The sequence below is a fragment of the Rissa tridactyla genome, chromosome 13, assembly GCF_028500815.1.
Source record: "Rissa tridactyla isolate bRisTri1 chromosome 13, bRisTri1.patW.cur.20221130, whole genome shotgun sequence".
Taxonomy (NCBI): Eukaryota; Metazoa; Chordata; class Aves; order Charadriiformes; family Laridae; genus Rissa; species Rissa tridactyla.
In genome coordinates, this window is record NC_071478.1 from 12,575,632 (window position 1) to 12,592,023 (window position 16,392).

Sequence of the window (16,392 nt, forward strand, 5' to 3'; positions counted from 1 at the left end):
TCACTGGTGTTATAGGTGTCAGAGTCCTAAAGCCTGTTACATATTAACTTCCTGAGCATAATGTGGTAGTGTGCGCAAGACAGAAGTTCCCATTTTGGACTTAGAAAGTATTTTTTTGATAAAATAGGAACCTCTGGAGCATTAGAAGCTATTTCTCCATTTGTAGAACTAGGAGAAAATAATTTCTCTGCCATTGATGATGGGAAGACTGTTACTACAGTGTAATTAATATAAAAATCACTGCATTGGTGCTAAGTTTCGCTTTGAAACTGTTTACAGTTGTGTGTGGTAAATGGGATCACCCATATAGGATAAGCAGTAATCACAGCCAGTGTTTTATACACACTTGTGCACTGGTAAACTTCGTTCAAGGCTTGTGTATTTAACACAGTAGAAAATAGTTTCAAATTACTTTCTTATAAATTGATTAGAGTTCCCCAAAGTAAAGGTTTGAGTACTTGAAACGAGACCTCGAGTGCTGTTAAGACACTACCACATAGCCTGCTGCTTTTGACTTTCTGTTGATAGCTTGAGGTTTGTACTTTGCCTCCTTCTCCAGTCTGTGCTGACCCTGCATTCTCTTGCTTCAGGGGGAAGGTTTTTGCTGTTTGATGTGATGTCAGCAGAAACAAGTAATTTTCCTGTATGCAAGCTAATGGTTCTGTGCTGTTCTGTGCGTCTTGGATCTGCAGATGGTTAACTCTTTGCTACAGGGCTGTGCAGCGCACAGTCCTAAAACCTGAGGCCCTGTCCATCAATGCTATTTCTTTGTAACAGACAACTGAAGATGTGGCTAAGCAGTGGCTGCGTCGTAGTCATTTCACAAAGCACACATCTTTTTTCCCCCAGAGCTAAAAGCATTGCTTGAAAAGAATACAGTACATGTGTGAACTTTGTGAACATAATGTAAGTTTCCCTCCATCCTTCTGCTGTATTTTGATGTAGAAGTTTCACACTTCCCTTTTATCTTTAGTTTCCCGAACAAGCAGAAGTCTGCAGAACCATCTCCCACAATGACCAGCTCCTCTCTGGGCAGCAACCTCTCAGAACTGGACAGACTTCTTCTGGAACTGAATGCTGTTCAACATAATCCTGCCAGTGGCTTCCCAGCAGGTAAGGTATAGCAAGACGTTTCGGATGAGTGGATAGTTTGATTCTCAAAACAGTAGCCCACTTTTTCCTTCCAACATCCTTATGTGGGAGACCCATCCAGCCCCTGATCAAAGATTCCTTTGGTATGGATGATCTCTTGATGTTTGTGGTGCAGCACCCTGCTCAAAGCAGGGCCAACTTCAAAATTGGCTCGAGCTAAAGTTTCAAAGTTAGATTAGGTTGCTCAGGCCCTTGTGCTGTGAAGTTCTGAGTATCCTCAAAGATGGATGTTTGACAAGGTTCTGGGCAATTTGTTGTTCTTGTTTGTGATTAGCATGTATGTATGGACCTAGGGGTCTGAATGACTCTTTTGTACTCCCCTTTCCTAAGATGAAACCAGCAGAAGCCCATCACTACCTAGTGTGACTGGACCTCACTATGTCGTCCCAGAGAGCAGCAGTTCTGTAGGAGGGAAGGCTGCACCCCCTACAAAAGAAAAGCCAAAGCGAAATGGTGCCCGTGGGATCGAAGATGTGCGTCCCAGTGTGGAGAGCCTGCTGGACGAGCTGGAGAGCTCTGTGCCAAGTCCAGTGTGAGTAGTGCTTTGGTGGTTACTGGCTTGGGTGGGGTGGGACAGGTTCTTGTGGGAAGAGTGACTGTAGTGCGGGGGCAGATGCTGCAGGAGAGCGGCAGGCAGAAGATGGGCTTTGTCTAAAGGGTCAGAAATCAAGCAGGTGCATGAAGATGCTGGCGCTCGTTTATCTACTCCTGGATGAAAAAATATAAATGATGTTATGAGACGTGGATTGTTCAAACTCAGATTTAAAGCTGGTCACAAATACCCACTGTCTGACAAAATGAATGTTTGGTCATTGTCCATTTCTTAATGGATGGTGTGTGTGCGAGTGAACACACTTGTGTTAGACTTGGCAGTGAGGCAGGGTCTGGGGAAGGGCTGGTCAGGGAGGGCAGCGCTCGTGAAACTCACTGTGCTGTGCTTGTTTGGAGGGGCAGTGGGACTTTCAGTCTAGGAGTGCTCTCCCAGGCTTAAACACGCTTTTTTTTTTGTTTTCTTTTTTTTTTTTGTTTTTTCCTTGTCAGCCCTGCAATCACTGTGAGCCAAGGTGAGGTGAGCAGCCCCCAGCGGGTCACCGCCAGCCAGCAGCAGACCCGTATATCTGCTTCTTCAGCTACACGAGAACTGGATGAGCTGATGGCGTCTCTCTCTGACTTTAAGGTGCCCTATCATGACAACTTAATACTTCGTCTTGTCCCTCCTCACCCCCCAGACTCTTTTGCCTGTTAGCCACATCTGCTGACCTTCATTGGTCTCCAGAATGACCTCTTTACCTCTCAAAAACTTCCTGTGGTGGTATTTGTGCTTTCTGAGGGCTACTGTAGGTGTTCTCAAATGCTATAAATTCTTATCACTGGCAGGGAAAGGCAGTTCGGGGGTCTGTTTTTCCTCTGGTTCTGCAGTTTGTCTCTTTGCCAAAGATAATGAGCTTAGTTACTGCTCAATACATGGTAAATTATTTTGCTGTGCTGCAACTTCACAAGAAGTAGGGGAGCATGGGACTCCAGTCTTCTTACTGACAGAGACCAGGCTCTTCTGTTCTGTGGGAAGATCTTCCTCTTTGGAGTGTGTTTTTACCCTGATGTGCTTTCCCTGAGGATGATCTTCCAGGCATGTGGTATGAGCACTGAAGCCTTCGCTTCAGACAGCTGGAGACTTCAAAGGTTTCCATTGTAAAACAGTATCTCTTATTCACCTCAAAATGGGATTAAAGTCTGAGCTTCTTGTGGGGGCAGAGGATAGCAAATACTATTCAGAATCTTGTTTGGAAATCAAACTATTGTATTGGAAAAGAACTGCTACGTTAGTCATAAGTAGCACATAAAAATCCCATAATAGGATAAGTTCAGGAGTAACTTTCGCGTGGTCATCTGGATTAAGTGAAGCATTTGGCATATGTATTTGAATAACTTGTTTTTTATTCATGTAGGTATGTTACCAGTCTTGCACTAGGTGATTAACTGCGGAGCTTATTTTCGTGAGACTTAATTTACCCATAATCATAGCAAAATGAAAAATATTTTCACTTCTTGCTTTCTATTTTCAGCTGGTTTGCTTATAGCCGTACTGAATTATTCGCTTGAATTTGTTCTGAGAGGTGGAGAAAGCAAATATATTAGATATTCTCTTTGTGGTCATTGTTGAGTTTCCCTTTCTTACATAAACATGCAAGTCTGCTTTCTAGTACTAAGAAAGTCCCAACTCTGTTTTTTCCTCATATGGAAGATTCTGCTGATGCTTGGTTTGTCTTGTCTGTGCTGAACTCCATCTCCTCCTTCTATGACTTTAGGTAGGGCAGCCAGAGCTGAGGATTGTTTTGCGAGGGGAGGTAGACAGGACATTCAATTCTGGCTTTGCTGTTTGTTCTCTCTGTGCTGCCATTCACATGAGTGTTTTGGATGTGTGCTGGGGGTTTTGTGGAGGTCATAATACCCAGAGTTTTTACCGAGTGTGTGAGTTCAGAACCCAGCATTGAGCATGCACGCTCTGCGGGATTTCACTTGCCTTGCACTTGCTGAAATTCAATTCAGTGTGCCATTTCTGGCACAGGTACTTCATTTTGTGAGAATCTTGGAGTTACTCACTGTTTTCTCTAGACTTACTGTAGTGTGTATTTAGTGAACTGCAAATATTGACACCTTAGCGTTGCCTTTTTTTCTCCCTATTAGGTTAGAGTGCAGGATATCCACAAGTGTCTGTTCAGTCTGGTTGAAAAACTGCACTGTTGTGAAGCTGGAGAGAGTTCCCACCTGCGCTGCTGGCATACCCTGCCTTGCTCCTTCCAAGTGCTGTGGGAGCTTGAGTGCCATGGCCCCCTGTCCCTGCTGCTTTTATCAGGGCTCAGAAAACAAGCTTGGGGTGTGGTTGCTGCTTTGCTCCTAGGTGAGCTCTTGGCAACTGAGAATGACCTTGCCCAGCACAGGTTTTCCTTGCAAGATACAAGGAGGGGACGCTTTTAAGTGTGGGTGCTCAAATGCTTTGCAGTCTTGAGAAAAGGCCTTAGAATCTTTGTGCAACTCCAGTAAAACTTGCATGACAAGAGACTAGCTGCTTTCTGTAATACTGCCCACCTTCCTGGCTTAGTTTCTGGTTGAACTCTGAAAGCAAACTGAAATGCAGCAAGACTTTAAGATTTGGGCTTTATAAACACAACATTAGTATTTTTGTGAGGCATTGAGCTCATCTGTGTCTAAATGTTCTTCCTGAAGCACAAAGAACGTGGTTTCTGTGATCATTTTCCTTTTGTTAGTATTGTCATTGACTGTTTTTAACTGCTACTTTGCTTTTTCCTGTCTGCCAGGTTGCTTCATTTTCCCTTCAGTCCTTTTTGTTTGTTTTAACATCCTTTATTTGTGCCAACTAGTGGTGTTAGCTTGTCTGTAAAAATGTATTTGTAGTCTGTCCTAGCGGCAGGATGTAAGGGAGAGAAGTGGAGTCTTTGCAAAGGTGAAAGATGAGAAGCTGCCATTTCAGTACCAGAAGAACTAAGTACGGTGTGTAGTTAGTTGGAGTTGGTAATTGGTACAACTAGAAGTTGCAGTAGATGGGGATGGGAGGAATGGAGGCACTGATGTTTAATTTCCTTTGTACCCTAGAGTAAAAGGTGCTATTACAGACTGATACATTACCCTTTTATCATCTTTTTTCTCGCTTTAATGAGTTGCTCATTCTTTTTGCTTACAGAATCCATTTGATTTTGGTTATCTAGCTCATCAGTCGGTGGGCACTGAGATCACTTAATGCACTTGTTTTTTCAACCTCTTCTATTTCTGTGTAATATGATGCCTGCTTATTGCATAGCTAGATGCTTGTATTTAACTGTTCTATTACTGTTGAGATTTTAACCATTGCTCTTATTTTGGAGCTAGCATATTTTTAATACACTGGAAATACTTGCTTTTGAGCAAAATGTTAGTCTTGCCTTGAAAATGACTGAGTTCATTATAGGAAGTCTGGAATTAAGTTTGAACCACAGAATAAAACCAGGTTACTTTTACAGGTGCATCCAGCTTAGGCAAAATACAGGGGGAGGGCAATATTGGGAAATTACCTCATTTTAATTACTCAATGTACTTATTAGTCCTTTTCATCTCTGCTGGGACTGTGGGTCTTGCTGTGCTACTCGAGGACAGGAGCAATCTGTAATGAATTTTGGTCCCCTGTTGCTCTTTCCTTTGAGCACAGTCTCCCTGTAGCACTACTGTTGTGACTTCACAAATGTGTGTGTGCGTGACAGCTCCTGGCCCCTCGGGATGGTAGCAGCTAAGTCAGCTGAAGTTATAGGTCTCTTCGATCTACTGGCAGATTTTGTGCATGTTCTGGTTAATTTTATCCTTTTATTTGTGATAAGTATTGCAGAATGGTAAGTAAAGACTGAGATACCACGCATGGGCTTAGGAAACTATGTGCCCTGCTGCCTTAGAGTGTAAGCATCTAACTTCTTGAGGCTTCTTTGGAAATGTGACTGAGAATTAGAGCAGGTCTTGATAGCTCTTGGATTTGGAAATCCTTTGTGGATACGTTTTTAAAACTGTGAGGGCTCAGCATTGGTCTTAGGTTGACCTACTGTGTGAACTTGTCCAAGCCACTGTTCTGATTTTCCCTTTTTAAGAAAAAGGAGTGCTGCCAGTTTGTCATCTAGAGCTCAGCCAGGAACCACTGAAAATGGGGAAAGGAGGAAACATGATCTTTTGTTTTCAAAAGACCCTGTAAGTCAAGGAGAACCAAAAGACTCTATCAGTTGCTCTTGTTAGAGTGTATTTTGGATCAAAATTAACACTGATTTTATTACAATGTAAATGTGGAGTCCTTGGCCTAGGGGGAAGAGGCTAATCTAGCCACCTAAGCAATGTTTACAAGGGCATGGAGTGACTGACAGACTCTATAGATTCAGTATGTGTCACGTCCAAGGTGAGATTAGTGATGTGAATAGAACAAAGCCCATGTCATCTGTTCTGGCTGTGAATGCCCTGAAGCTTTGTTTTCATTACGATGAACTCAGCCAACTGGAGCATTTTATTAGTGTATCAAGAAGAAAATGTCATGCTTTGTTCTGTGCATTGATTGCTTTTTTTCAGCTTTGAAATGTAAAACTTACATGTCTGACTATGAGTAAGTTGTTAATGTGACCTTTACTCACAGTCTAGACATTCACGGGTTTGCAGCTGGCTTCACGGTGGCTGCTGCATGCCCCCATCACAACTGCAGGTGAACACATGAGCTATCACTTAAAGGGCATAGGAAAAGGATCTCTATGGCTGTAGAACTTCATCTCACATAAGCTCATGTGAAGATCAGCACAATGTCATACTGGTTCTGCTCTTTGATATCTCATTTTCCATCTTTACTCTTAGAAATAAGGCTTTGGATCAGCATGGCTCTTTGATTTTGAAGGTCATGATTGCTGTAATGCTTGATTCTTTGCTTTTTTCCTTCTCCTTACCTCTGTCTTTATATTTTTCTCTCCTTATTCCTTCTGTCTCCTTTTTGCAGACTAGTTCCACTATGTCTCTGATTTCTGAACCCTCCCTAGAACCGATTCCCAGTTCAGCAAATCCAGACTTCAGCAACACTTCTCACAGTCCAACAGTGCTATCCCATTCCAAACACCCTTCTGCAAGTCACAGCGGGGACTCGACAGTGCCAACATCTGCCCCCTCAGCAGTCCTCTGCATTGAGGAAGGCAGTAACACTGCAGCTCTGCCTACTGCAGGGCATTCTGCTGCTCTTCCATGCACGCCCCGTTTGCCACAAACGGTCCCTGTGCCCCCACCACGAGTCTCTTCTAGTTATGCTACTCGTGGGCAGCAGGTGACCTCTGCAAGCTTGATTCGGCTGAGCAGAAAGTCTGACTCTTCTAGAAACGGTTCCCGGGCTGTGCCGGCTTCCAGTGTGGAGCTTCTGTGTAGATCTGCTACTGTGGAGGCACAAGGCCTAGAGTACGATTCAGCAAAAGAGACTGAGAAGGAGCAGAGAACTGATCCCAAAATCTCTAGTGTATCAATTTCAAACGCTTTAAATGTTCAAGGGAAGGGGCAGACACCTAAAGAGCTGGATCAGCAGGGAGCATTCAGGGACAATTCAGCCCTTCCTTCCCAGGGCAGAAGTGTGGAAATGGTTTTAGATGAGCTGTGGGCCCTGGGGCTGTCAGCACATGTGCCAGAGGTACATGCAAAGAGTGACGGTGTTTTGAATCCTGTGTATGAACCTTCTGTTGTGGTCCTGGATCGGTGGGATGTCTTCCCAGACACTAAAAACCAGTTGAGCTTTGTAGTGGAGCAAGGACAGGAGGTAAAAGCTGAAGTACCACATGAAACCAAGGACTGTCCTGATTTGGTCAAGAAGAGGCAGGGCAGAGAGAGAGAGAGAACTCCCAGGAAGGCAGGTACTGCCAACATGAACAAAACCAGAGGAGACGAGGAAAACGAGCAGTTCGGAAGCTCTGCAGTTGCTCCAGAATCTCCTGAAAAGATTTGGAAAGCTGAATGGGATCTGCCTTGCGTCTCCAAACCACCCATTGAGAGGATTTCCGCATCAGGCCAGGCAGGCACTGAATGAATGTAGGAGTAGGACAAGTCCGAGCTAGGACTGTTCTGACAGTGCACTAACATTTTGTGTGTGGTGTGAGTGTGCTCACCCACACTAACAGCATGCAGCTCTGGGCAATGTAACCGACAGCTGCATGTCACGGAGGTTTGAAATCCTCTGCTTTATCTTGTGGTCTATTCTGCATGTTGGTCAGCAGCACAGAACACGGCAGTTTGTAGGGACTTCCCTGTAAAATAGACTTTTATTCCATAGCTGGGGTAATACTCAGTCCACAGAGGCTTCTTCAACGTTAAAGGGCTATTTCCCGCCACTGGAGGATGTTCCTGACTTGGGATGGCAGCTCTGGTAGCCTTTTTAGGTCTCATTGCTGGGGCTGTTAGTGTTCCTTCCAGTGTTGGAAGTACGCTTTGTGCACCAGACATCTCTGACCAAGGGTTGTATGCCTGGAAAGGGCAAACACAGAGAGGCTGCTCTGTGCCCTTGTGATGCTGAGGTTTCTTTAATGCTCAGTGGAGTGGTCGTGCTGTACCTCCTATCTTGGCTTCCTGCTGGTTAATCTTTCCCTTCCTTTTCTAGATAGTTATTTTTGGCTGCTGTGATTATCCTTACGGGGTTTTTCCTTGCACTGAGTCACTGTTCTGGGCTGTGCCAAGAAGAATTTTGGCATTGTGGAATAAATGTCATCACTCTTCCTGCTCACAGTTGTCACTAATGGCTTGAGTTTGTGCTGTTGCATCTTGGGGCTTGCTCTGACATTGCTCTTCTCTGCTGATACTATTACCTTTGTCATTTAGATTAAATCTTTAATCAAGAGGACAAAAGAGACTGCGAATGTGCATCCAATGTATCGTGACCTCTCTCCAAGACGTAAACTAGGTCCTGCCATATTTCACAAGACTGAGTCCCAAGATCACTTGATTGAAGAGCTGCAGGACAAACTGGGCATCGCTAAGCAGGAAGAATGGAAAAGCCAGGATGACTGGCTGGCAGAGGGGGTCATTATCACTGCCAGACCCCAGGGGGAAGAACAGAATGGTGGACAGCAAGTAGAGAAGGTAGAAAGCAGGGACATGGGCTGGGAAACTCCAGCATGTCCCTCTGTCCAGACAGCATTGTGTGGAGGTGCAGATTTAGTTTTTGGGTGTCCTAAGCAACATGAAGAACTAGCTCTTTCTACTCACCCTTGTCTGGCCTGAAAAGCAAACTGGCACTTAGGTCCTAGTTTTTGATGTTTAGGAATTGGAGTGGGATCTGAGCGTGCTGGTGATGGTACCTGTTTGGGCAGTCTGCTACTATCACCTATCAAATGTCAATGCGGGGATTGTTTTTAAAACCAGACCTGTCAGAGAGGCGTGCTTGGTTTTCCCCAATACTGTACCTCTGCAGGAAGTTCTGGGTGTAAGACGGTGCTCTTCCTTTAGCTACACAGGGAAGCATGTTTTCTAGTTCCCTTCTCTTTCTTGCTGCTTTTTCCCCTTAAATAAACGTAGTGGTAACAACTAGCCTTCCTGTTGTAGGAAGTACTTGTTCCTCTTTGCATTTGTTCATGTTTCTTCTTCCTCTGTGTCTTTCTAGGTGGTTTTTCCTCCAGAATCCCCGCTCCCCCCAAGGAGGACAGTCTCTGTTCCAGCCTCTCCCCCGCTCCAGCCTTCCAAAGAAGCTGCAAAGACAGTCCCTGCTAATGCCGCTCCCTCTCATCTCTCTGTCCCTGCGCCTCTCCTCCCACTCCCGCCTCAGCCTTCCCATGTGCCATCTACCTCAGCTCCGAGTCCAGTCTCTTCCTCTTCCTTCAGCTTGGCTCCCCAGCCTCTCTTTCAGTGGGAAACTTCTGATGATGATTATCATGAGCTTTCTGGTGTGGGCACCCCTCCTGAAGATCCTAGGCACTCGTGTTCTCCCCAGGCCTGGACCCCTAGCACCAAGACAGTTGTTTCTGTTGGCTGTCAGACTGAAGATGAAGCTTTCTTCCCACAGATGCAGGCAGGCTTACCTCTTCTGGGTTGTGTTTTTAGCAGTGTTTTCCAGTCTAAATACTGCTCCCAGCTTGATAGCTCAGTAGATAGAATGTTCAGGTAAAGGCTAGTACTGAACTGCTAGATAGAAGGGGACTATTTGGCAATATCTAATCCCAGCTGTGCCTGTCTAGCACTGCAAAGTACATGCCTATGCAATAACCTGCTGGGGTGTGAGTGGTTACTGTCTGTCCTGACTTTGTGCAGCAGGGACTCTGGTTCCCTCTGAGGTGAAGGAGGCAGCTCTGAAGCACAGGCTGCAGATCTCCCTTGGAGTGGGCAAAACCTTGATACTGGAAGGAGCAAATCAGCAGTCATTCCTGGTTTGCCTGTTTAGGCAGGTGTCCACAGTGTGAGTGGATTTTGGGGAGGAGATGATCAAGAGCTGTGTTCTGCATCTCCTGTCAGGGAAGGGCTGCAGCTCCAGGATGGTGGGAAGTCTTAATGTATATGAGCACTGCAGTACTGTGCAATGTTAGATGTATAGGCAGCTTTCAAGCAGTGAGCGAGGAAGCACCTCTGCATCTTGAACTGTTGTACTTTTCAGGTGACCTCTGCTCCTCCCCTCGTCCACAGTGCCAATCTGCCGGCTGCTCATGCGCCACTGGGCCCCCCAGCCCCTGAGAAGGCAGGACCTCCTTTCTGTTTCTTCAGCATGGTGTGCTCTACTGGTCTATGAGTGTGCTGCAGATGCTGCCAGGATCTGCTCTGAGAACTCCCACCGCCATTAATGTACATGTTACCCTGTTGTGCGTGGTTTGTTGCTCATAGAGCTCCTAACTGAACTTGAGTGATGGCAGATCTCATGGGTGAAGGTGTGAATTTGAAGGGCCTTTGCATGACAAATTTATGTGGATGCTGTGCTGAGTGTCCCCTATAAACAGCAGGCATTACGTGTGGGAGCTGGGAACAAACCTCTTTCAGGTGGGGACTCATCTGTGAGCTGTTGGGAAGGCTGTGTCCCAGGCCAGGTAGAAATTGTAGCGTGCATAGGTGGTTGTGCTGGCACTGAGGTCAGCTGTGGCTTGCAGGAGTGTGTGGTCCTTACAGGCAAGGGTGAAGTGCTCTGTTGCTACATGTTGAATTCATCTCATCTTCTTTCTCTCCAAATGGTATTTATCGTTTGTGTGTGGCATTTTTCCTGGTGGCCTGGTGGCCACAAGCCCCTGGTTAGAGTGAGAGAGGATATGAGTCTCTTGACACAGTGCAACCCTTTTCCTCCTGCTGTGCCATGCAACAGGCCCTGGCTTTGTCCTGGACCTCTGGCCTGGCTTTGTTTACAAAGGTCTGTTGTCTCCCCCCTGTGAAAAGTCTCCTTGCAATGGTGTGCTTTGGAGACATTCATGGTAACCATTAGGTAGCAAATAACTTCTGTGTGGCAGAGGGTTTGTTTTAGGCTCAGGACATTGGGGTGTGATGAGGCTGTTCTGTGCTGCTGGACTAGGAGAGAGTGCAAGTTATGGGATGGCTGGGAGGAGAGAGGAGGGGAGAAACCGTTCAGCTCCATTGGGAGTCATGCTGGATGCAAGGCATGGCTGATGAGGAGTGTGTGTAAGAAAGCTAAAATTATGTATGTCATGAGAATTTTTATACAAATGAGTGGAAACCAGGGTTTGTCATTGAGTAAACTAGTCTGCTACAAGTGTGACCAGCTGCAGGAGAGGGAATAGAGCTCCTCCTGTGGCTGGAAGGGCAGGTTCTGCCAAGGCTGTGAAGCACTTCAGTGTGTCCCTGCTGCCCTGGCTGTGCTGGCAGCAGGCTGGTGAGTTCTTCTCAAGTGTAGATTTTATGTCTATTTTAATCTGTCCTCTTAGTAAGAGAAAATGTGCTCCAGACCAACATCTCAGGGAGGCACTTCTTTGGGTCTCTCTAAACCTGACAGTAGCTATTGCAGTGCAAAGTCAGCTAAAATAATGTGTATTTCATTATTGCAGTTTGCCTGCAATGGGGGCTTTGGTGGCCAAAGAGAGCATATACTTTGTTTATAAGTTATGAACCTAAGTAAAACATTTCTCCCCCTCCTCTGGGAAGCCTTTCCAAGAAGCCATGTGTACTGCAGTGGTGTGAGTTTCAGAAACAGCCTCTGAGACAAGTATCTTAATCCCTTTTGCCCCACCCCTGTGCATTTCCAGCGGTCTGACAATAGACGTGGCAGTCTTTCCATTGCAGTCCTGTCTGCTAGGGCTCTGCTGTGGATGCACTGCCCTCTCTGTAGGTAAATAGCAGGCAACTTGAAGGGAGTCATTTCCTTCCTGCTTCCACTTGCTTAACTCAGGCAGAGGATGAGAGCCACCTGATGGGGGCAAAAGAGACTTGGCAAAAAGATCTGCAGAAGGTGGTGCAAAGAGAGGGAGGGGAAGGGAGAAGATACTCTAGCTTAAAAGGAGGTGAGATGAGGAAGAGGGATCTCTTATCAGAGAGGAGAGAGTGACAACTGAGAGGGCAACAGCATAGAAATAGAGAGAGGTCAAGAGGAAGGGGCCCTTTGGATGTTGTCTCTGCTTTGTCAGCTGGCCAGGACCTGACGAAGTAAAGGGAGATTTTTGGCAGAGGCATAGCACTGTGCTGACTGCTTGGGATCTGCTGGTGACTTCCGCTATATGCGCAGTGAAGGAAAATGAAATCTTCAGTTCACAGCTCTGCTGTTACGCGTCCCAGGGTGTCTGCATGTCTCTGAACGGGCAGAATACATGTGTGTACTTGATCCTGGCTCTCACTGGTTTCTGCAGAGAGCGTAGCCGTCTCCTGGCAATCTCCTGTCTGTCTCTACAGAGGAGCCACTGGCAGCAACAGCAGGCATTTATCTTGTAAGCACAGCAGCACTTGCCTTACAGTCTTTGTTTTCTCTTCCCTGCAGTTCATGGCGCAGGGGAAAGCCGGTAGCAGCTCCCCTCCATCCACAGCCTCCAAGCCTGGCAGTCAGCTGGACACCATGCTGGGAAGTCTCCAGTCTGACCTGAACAAACTGGGTGTAGCGACAGTTGCCAAAGGTGTCTGTGGAGCCTGCAAGAAGCCTATTGCTGGGCAGGTGAGTTGAAGGTGCTGTCTCATTGCTGGATCTTGGGCTGCCGCTGGGAGTAATGGGGAGGGCTGTTTCGTGAGGCTGAAGAGACTGGAGATGCTGGAGAAACTGAAGTACTCTATTTATCCACTGGCTAGGTACGCTGTAAGCTCCTCCAGTGACCTCTACCCTGCCCTTGAGGGACTGCCCTCTCCTGAGATGATAGGTAATTCAGTTTTCATGCTACCCCAGTCCAGGGCTCACTTGAGTAGTAGAACTTGTCATTCTTGCTGACCTCCAGCTGGTATCTTGTCATGTGGTCTAGGGGAGAGGGAGATAGAATTGTCCTTCATAATTTGTCTTCCCAACAGGTAGTTACAGCCATGGGGAAAACCTGGCACCCTGAGCACTTCGTCTGCACCCACTGCCAGGAGGAGATTGGGTCACGTAACTTCTTTGAGCGGGATGGTCAGCCCTACTGCGAGAAGGACTATCACAACCTCTTCTCCCCTCGCTGCTACTACTGCAATGGGCCGATCCTTGATGTAAGTTCCTTGGGGGTGATTAAGGGCACTGGCAAGATGCTGCAGGCCTAGGTGTTTAAAACTTCACTTCACCCATGTGTCCTGGGTGGAAGATTTTGTTTGGGGACTTCTATTTTTCCTTTGCCCTGGCTCTGAAAGGGAAACAACTTGGCACAGTCAAATTCTTACACTAATGAGAGGAGTTAGTTCCTCTTACCTTTGCTGAAGTTCCTTCAGAACCCCGCATCGCTCCATCATTCTGGTAATGATTCCTCAGCATTTGTCTGTTGGTAGCCTGTAGTAGCAGGCACCAGTGCTAGTCCTGAGAGCTGGACGGGGCCCTGTATAAGGGAGGAAGGAGTGCGTAAGATCCTTTTAGGGTAAAAAAAGTGTGCAGTGGGGAAAGCCTGAATGAGCCAGAGATGGGGAAGAATTGACTCAGCTCTCTAAAGGACAGTCTATTTTAATGCACTCTCTTGTCAGTACCAATGTGAATGTGATCTTCCCCTGACCCAGCCCCGCCTTACCTCCAAGCCGGAGCCATCATTTACATGAGTTGCACTTTGTCTTCCTCTGAACAGAAAGTGGTGACGGCTTTGGACAGGACATGGCACCCTGAACACTTTTTCTGTGCCCAATGTGGAGCTTTCTTCGGACCTGAAGGTATTGCTGGTTTATGCAATCTCCTCCCTGAACTGCAGACAAGTGTGTAAGGCAGAGCTGCTAGCAGGGGACAGCCTGAGAGGTGACAGGGGAACTGCTGAAGATGGAAGTTCCAAGGGATATAGCTGTTTATGGGGGAAGGATGCTAGCAGAAATCTTCTTTTCTCCCCGGAGAGGAAGGGTATGCGTGTACATGTACACGCGTAGGATAGGAAGAGCAGCAGAACAAGGAACGGCTACCTGCTGTGTCTGCGTTAGCAGAGGGAAGGATGATCCTGCCCCTGCTGGTTACCCTGCAGAACGTGGCTGGCCACAGGTAAAGATGAGAAGCTGATACTCTTTGCCTCTCTTTTCCTTTGGCAGGATTTCATGAGAAGGATGGCAAAGCCTATTGCCGCAAGGACTACTTTGACATGTTTGCTCCGAAGTGTGGAGGTTGTGCCCGGGCTATCCTGGAAAACTACATCTCTGCCTTGAACACCCTGTGGCACCCTGAATGCTTTGTCTGTCGGGTAAGAAACCCAAGGTCCTTTGCTGCTGCTGTACGACCCCTCTCATTTCCACCCTGCAGGCATCTGGTCCCTTATCAGGAAACGGCGTCTGTGGGGTAGCGAAGGGCAGCCAGCCAGCCCCACAAGATAAAAACATGTCAGCAACCAAACACCTTCTTGTTCCTCTGCCTGTTTACATTAAACTTTCTAGCTGCTTTGCTCTTTCTGTTCCCAGCTGCAATTATGGGCTTCTGCAGCAGCTCGCAGATAAACAGAGACATTTTCTGTGACCTTTAAATAATTATAAGCTAAGCTTCTCTCTAAGCACTTGCCTCAGCAATCAGATTTTGAAGCTCTTCCTCCCATGTTCCATCTGACAATGTAAACTAATGAGACTGACCTTGTTCAGACAAACATGCAAGTCAGTGAAATAGTGGCAGGCTCCATACAACAGGCATAATAAACAGGAATACTGCAGATTAAATGCTTGGCACTCTTTCAGAGAGCCTTGCAAATATTAACTCTTGCAGGCCCCAAGAGATGAGCAAAATCAACCAGTGTTTCCTGGAGTGGGAAAGAAAGGCAGAGACCAGAACAAGCAGCAGAACCACAAGCTGTCAGTTCCTGGTATGATGCTCGGAGCAGACTGTCACCACGCTGTTGGGACTGCCTGCCCAGATTATCTGTGGCTCCCAGAGTGGTGTGCAGGGAGCGGAGGCAGAAGATGGCAGTCCTAACTGTGTGGAACTGGGGAGGGCTGTGCCTTTTTGTGCAGAGAATGAGACTTCTGTCGAGCAGTTCTGCTCTCCTTTCACCCTGCTGCCTCACTGCCTGTATGAGTGAGGCCAGCACTGCTGTCTTCCATGACATGAAGCGGGATTCTCTTCCTGTTTTTGCTAAAGCAGAGCAGACTTTTCAGCTGTCCTGCTGACTGAGGGAGGAGGCTTTGTTGAACTAATTGTCAGCATTAGAAAAGTCTTGACTCACTGCAGGCAAACTGCATTTTTCCAAGTATTGTGAGTGTTCAGCTGTCCATGGCTCTGCATGCTGTTTGCTGGACTCCTGTGTACATGTGCGGGTCCAGCTGTGTGTGACATCGTGTGTCCTCCCTGGGAAGAGGATGGTGTTGGGGCTCAGCAAAACCAGGATTCTGGAAATCTTGCTTCTCCTGTTGGCCTTGATGCTGATGTGTTCAGAAATCTGACAGTATAATTAACTCTCCCCCACACCTGCTGCCTCAGTTTCCCACTTGTACAAGGAGAGGGGTCTCTCCAGTTTTGTGGGGATGGTGGGTGCTTCTGCTGCAGGTTCTGAAGTGTAGAATCTCAGCTGTCTGATGCTGAGGGGGGTGAGGAGCTCTGGATGCTAATAAGCACATAACTGGTGCGTCCTCTTCTCCTAATCTATTCAAAATGATTGGCACTGTAGAGCAAACAGCAGTTTCTCCCGGTAAAGATGCGTGTGTACCTGGTGGAGGTATTTCAGGATGGATGATGCTGCACAAAGTGTACCTGTGTAATGCCAGCCATTCTGGAGAGGTCACTTGTAAAGATTAATTGTGCCTCATTTTCTCAGCTGGAGCTAGTCCCACGTTCATCAGAATTCTGATGCATGAAAGGCTGTGTTGGTCCCTGCTTCTGCCTGCTGTTGTGGGGAAGCTGGAGTGAGATTAAAAAAAAAAAACCAACAGGGACAGGTGCTGCAGTGTTTCCCGTCTCAGAGGAAGGGAGCGTTCTCCTTTCTCCTGGCTGGATGCGTCTGGTAGCTCATCTGTAGTATGTTCTTCATAGAAGTGAAAACAGCTGGGGGAAGGGGCATAGTTAATTCCCTTGCTTGTGGCTGTATCTGTCCATCTGTCAGCCTTTCCTTGGAAACTCTTCTTGATGGACAGAGTTTGGCTCTTTGGACAACAGGACGATGCTGTTCCACCCTGCCCACAGTACAGCTAGGCTGTGCCACAGAGCAGAGGAGGCTTGTGGAGCTG

At 46.9% G+C, this 16,392-nt stretch overlaps 1 protein-coding gene across 4 annotated transcripts in view; it reads left to right on the top strand.

Moving 5' to 3' along the window:
• Positions 1–16,392, top strand: part of PXN (paxillin) — a 50,565-nt gene that overhangs the window by 30,583 nt on the left and 3,590 nt on the right. For 2 of the 4 annotated variants that reach the window (XM_054219642.1, XM_054219643.1), the window contains exons 4-14: positions 974–1,113; positions 1,483–1,684; positions 2,194–2,329; positions 6,662–7,711; positions 8,512–8,772; positions 9,293–9,697; positions 10,277–10,357; positions 12,587–12,757; positions 13,102–13,275; positions 13,836–13,917; positions 14,281–14,429. In XM_054219642.1, coding sequence (XP_054075617.1) covers positions 974–1,113; positions 1,483–1,684; positions 2,194–2,329; positions 6,662–7,711; positions 8,512–8,772; positions 9,293–9,697; positions 10,277–10,357; positions 12,587–12,757; positions 13,102–13,275; positions 13,836–13,917; positions 14,281–14,429 — 2,851 coding nt within the window. Of the gene's footprint in view, positions 1–973; positions 1,114–1,482; positions 1,685–2,193; positions 2,330–6,661; positions 7,712–8,511; positions 8,773–9,292; positions 9,698–10,276; positions 10,358–12,586; positions 12,758–12,888; positions 12,957–13,101; positions 13,276–13,835; positions 13,918–14,280; positions 14,430–16,392 lie in introns of those variants that run through there. The other 2 variants (XM_054219644.1, XM_054219645.1) reach the window with 2 other exon arrangements.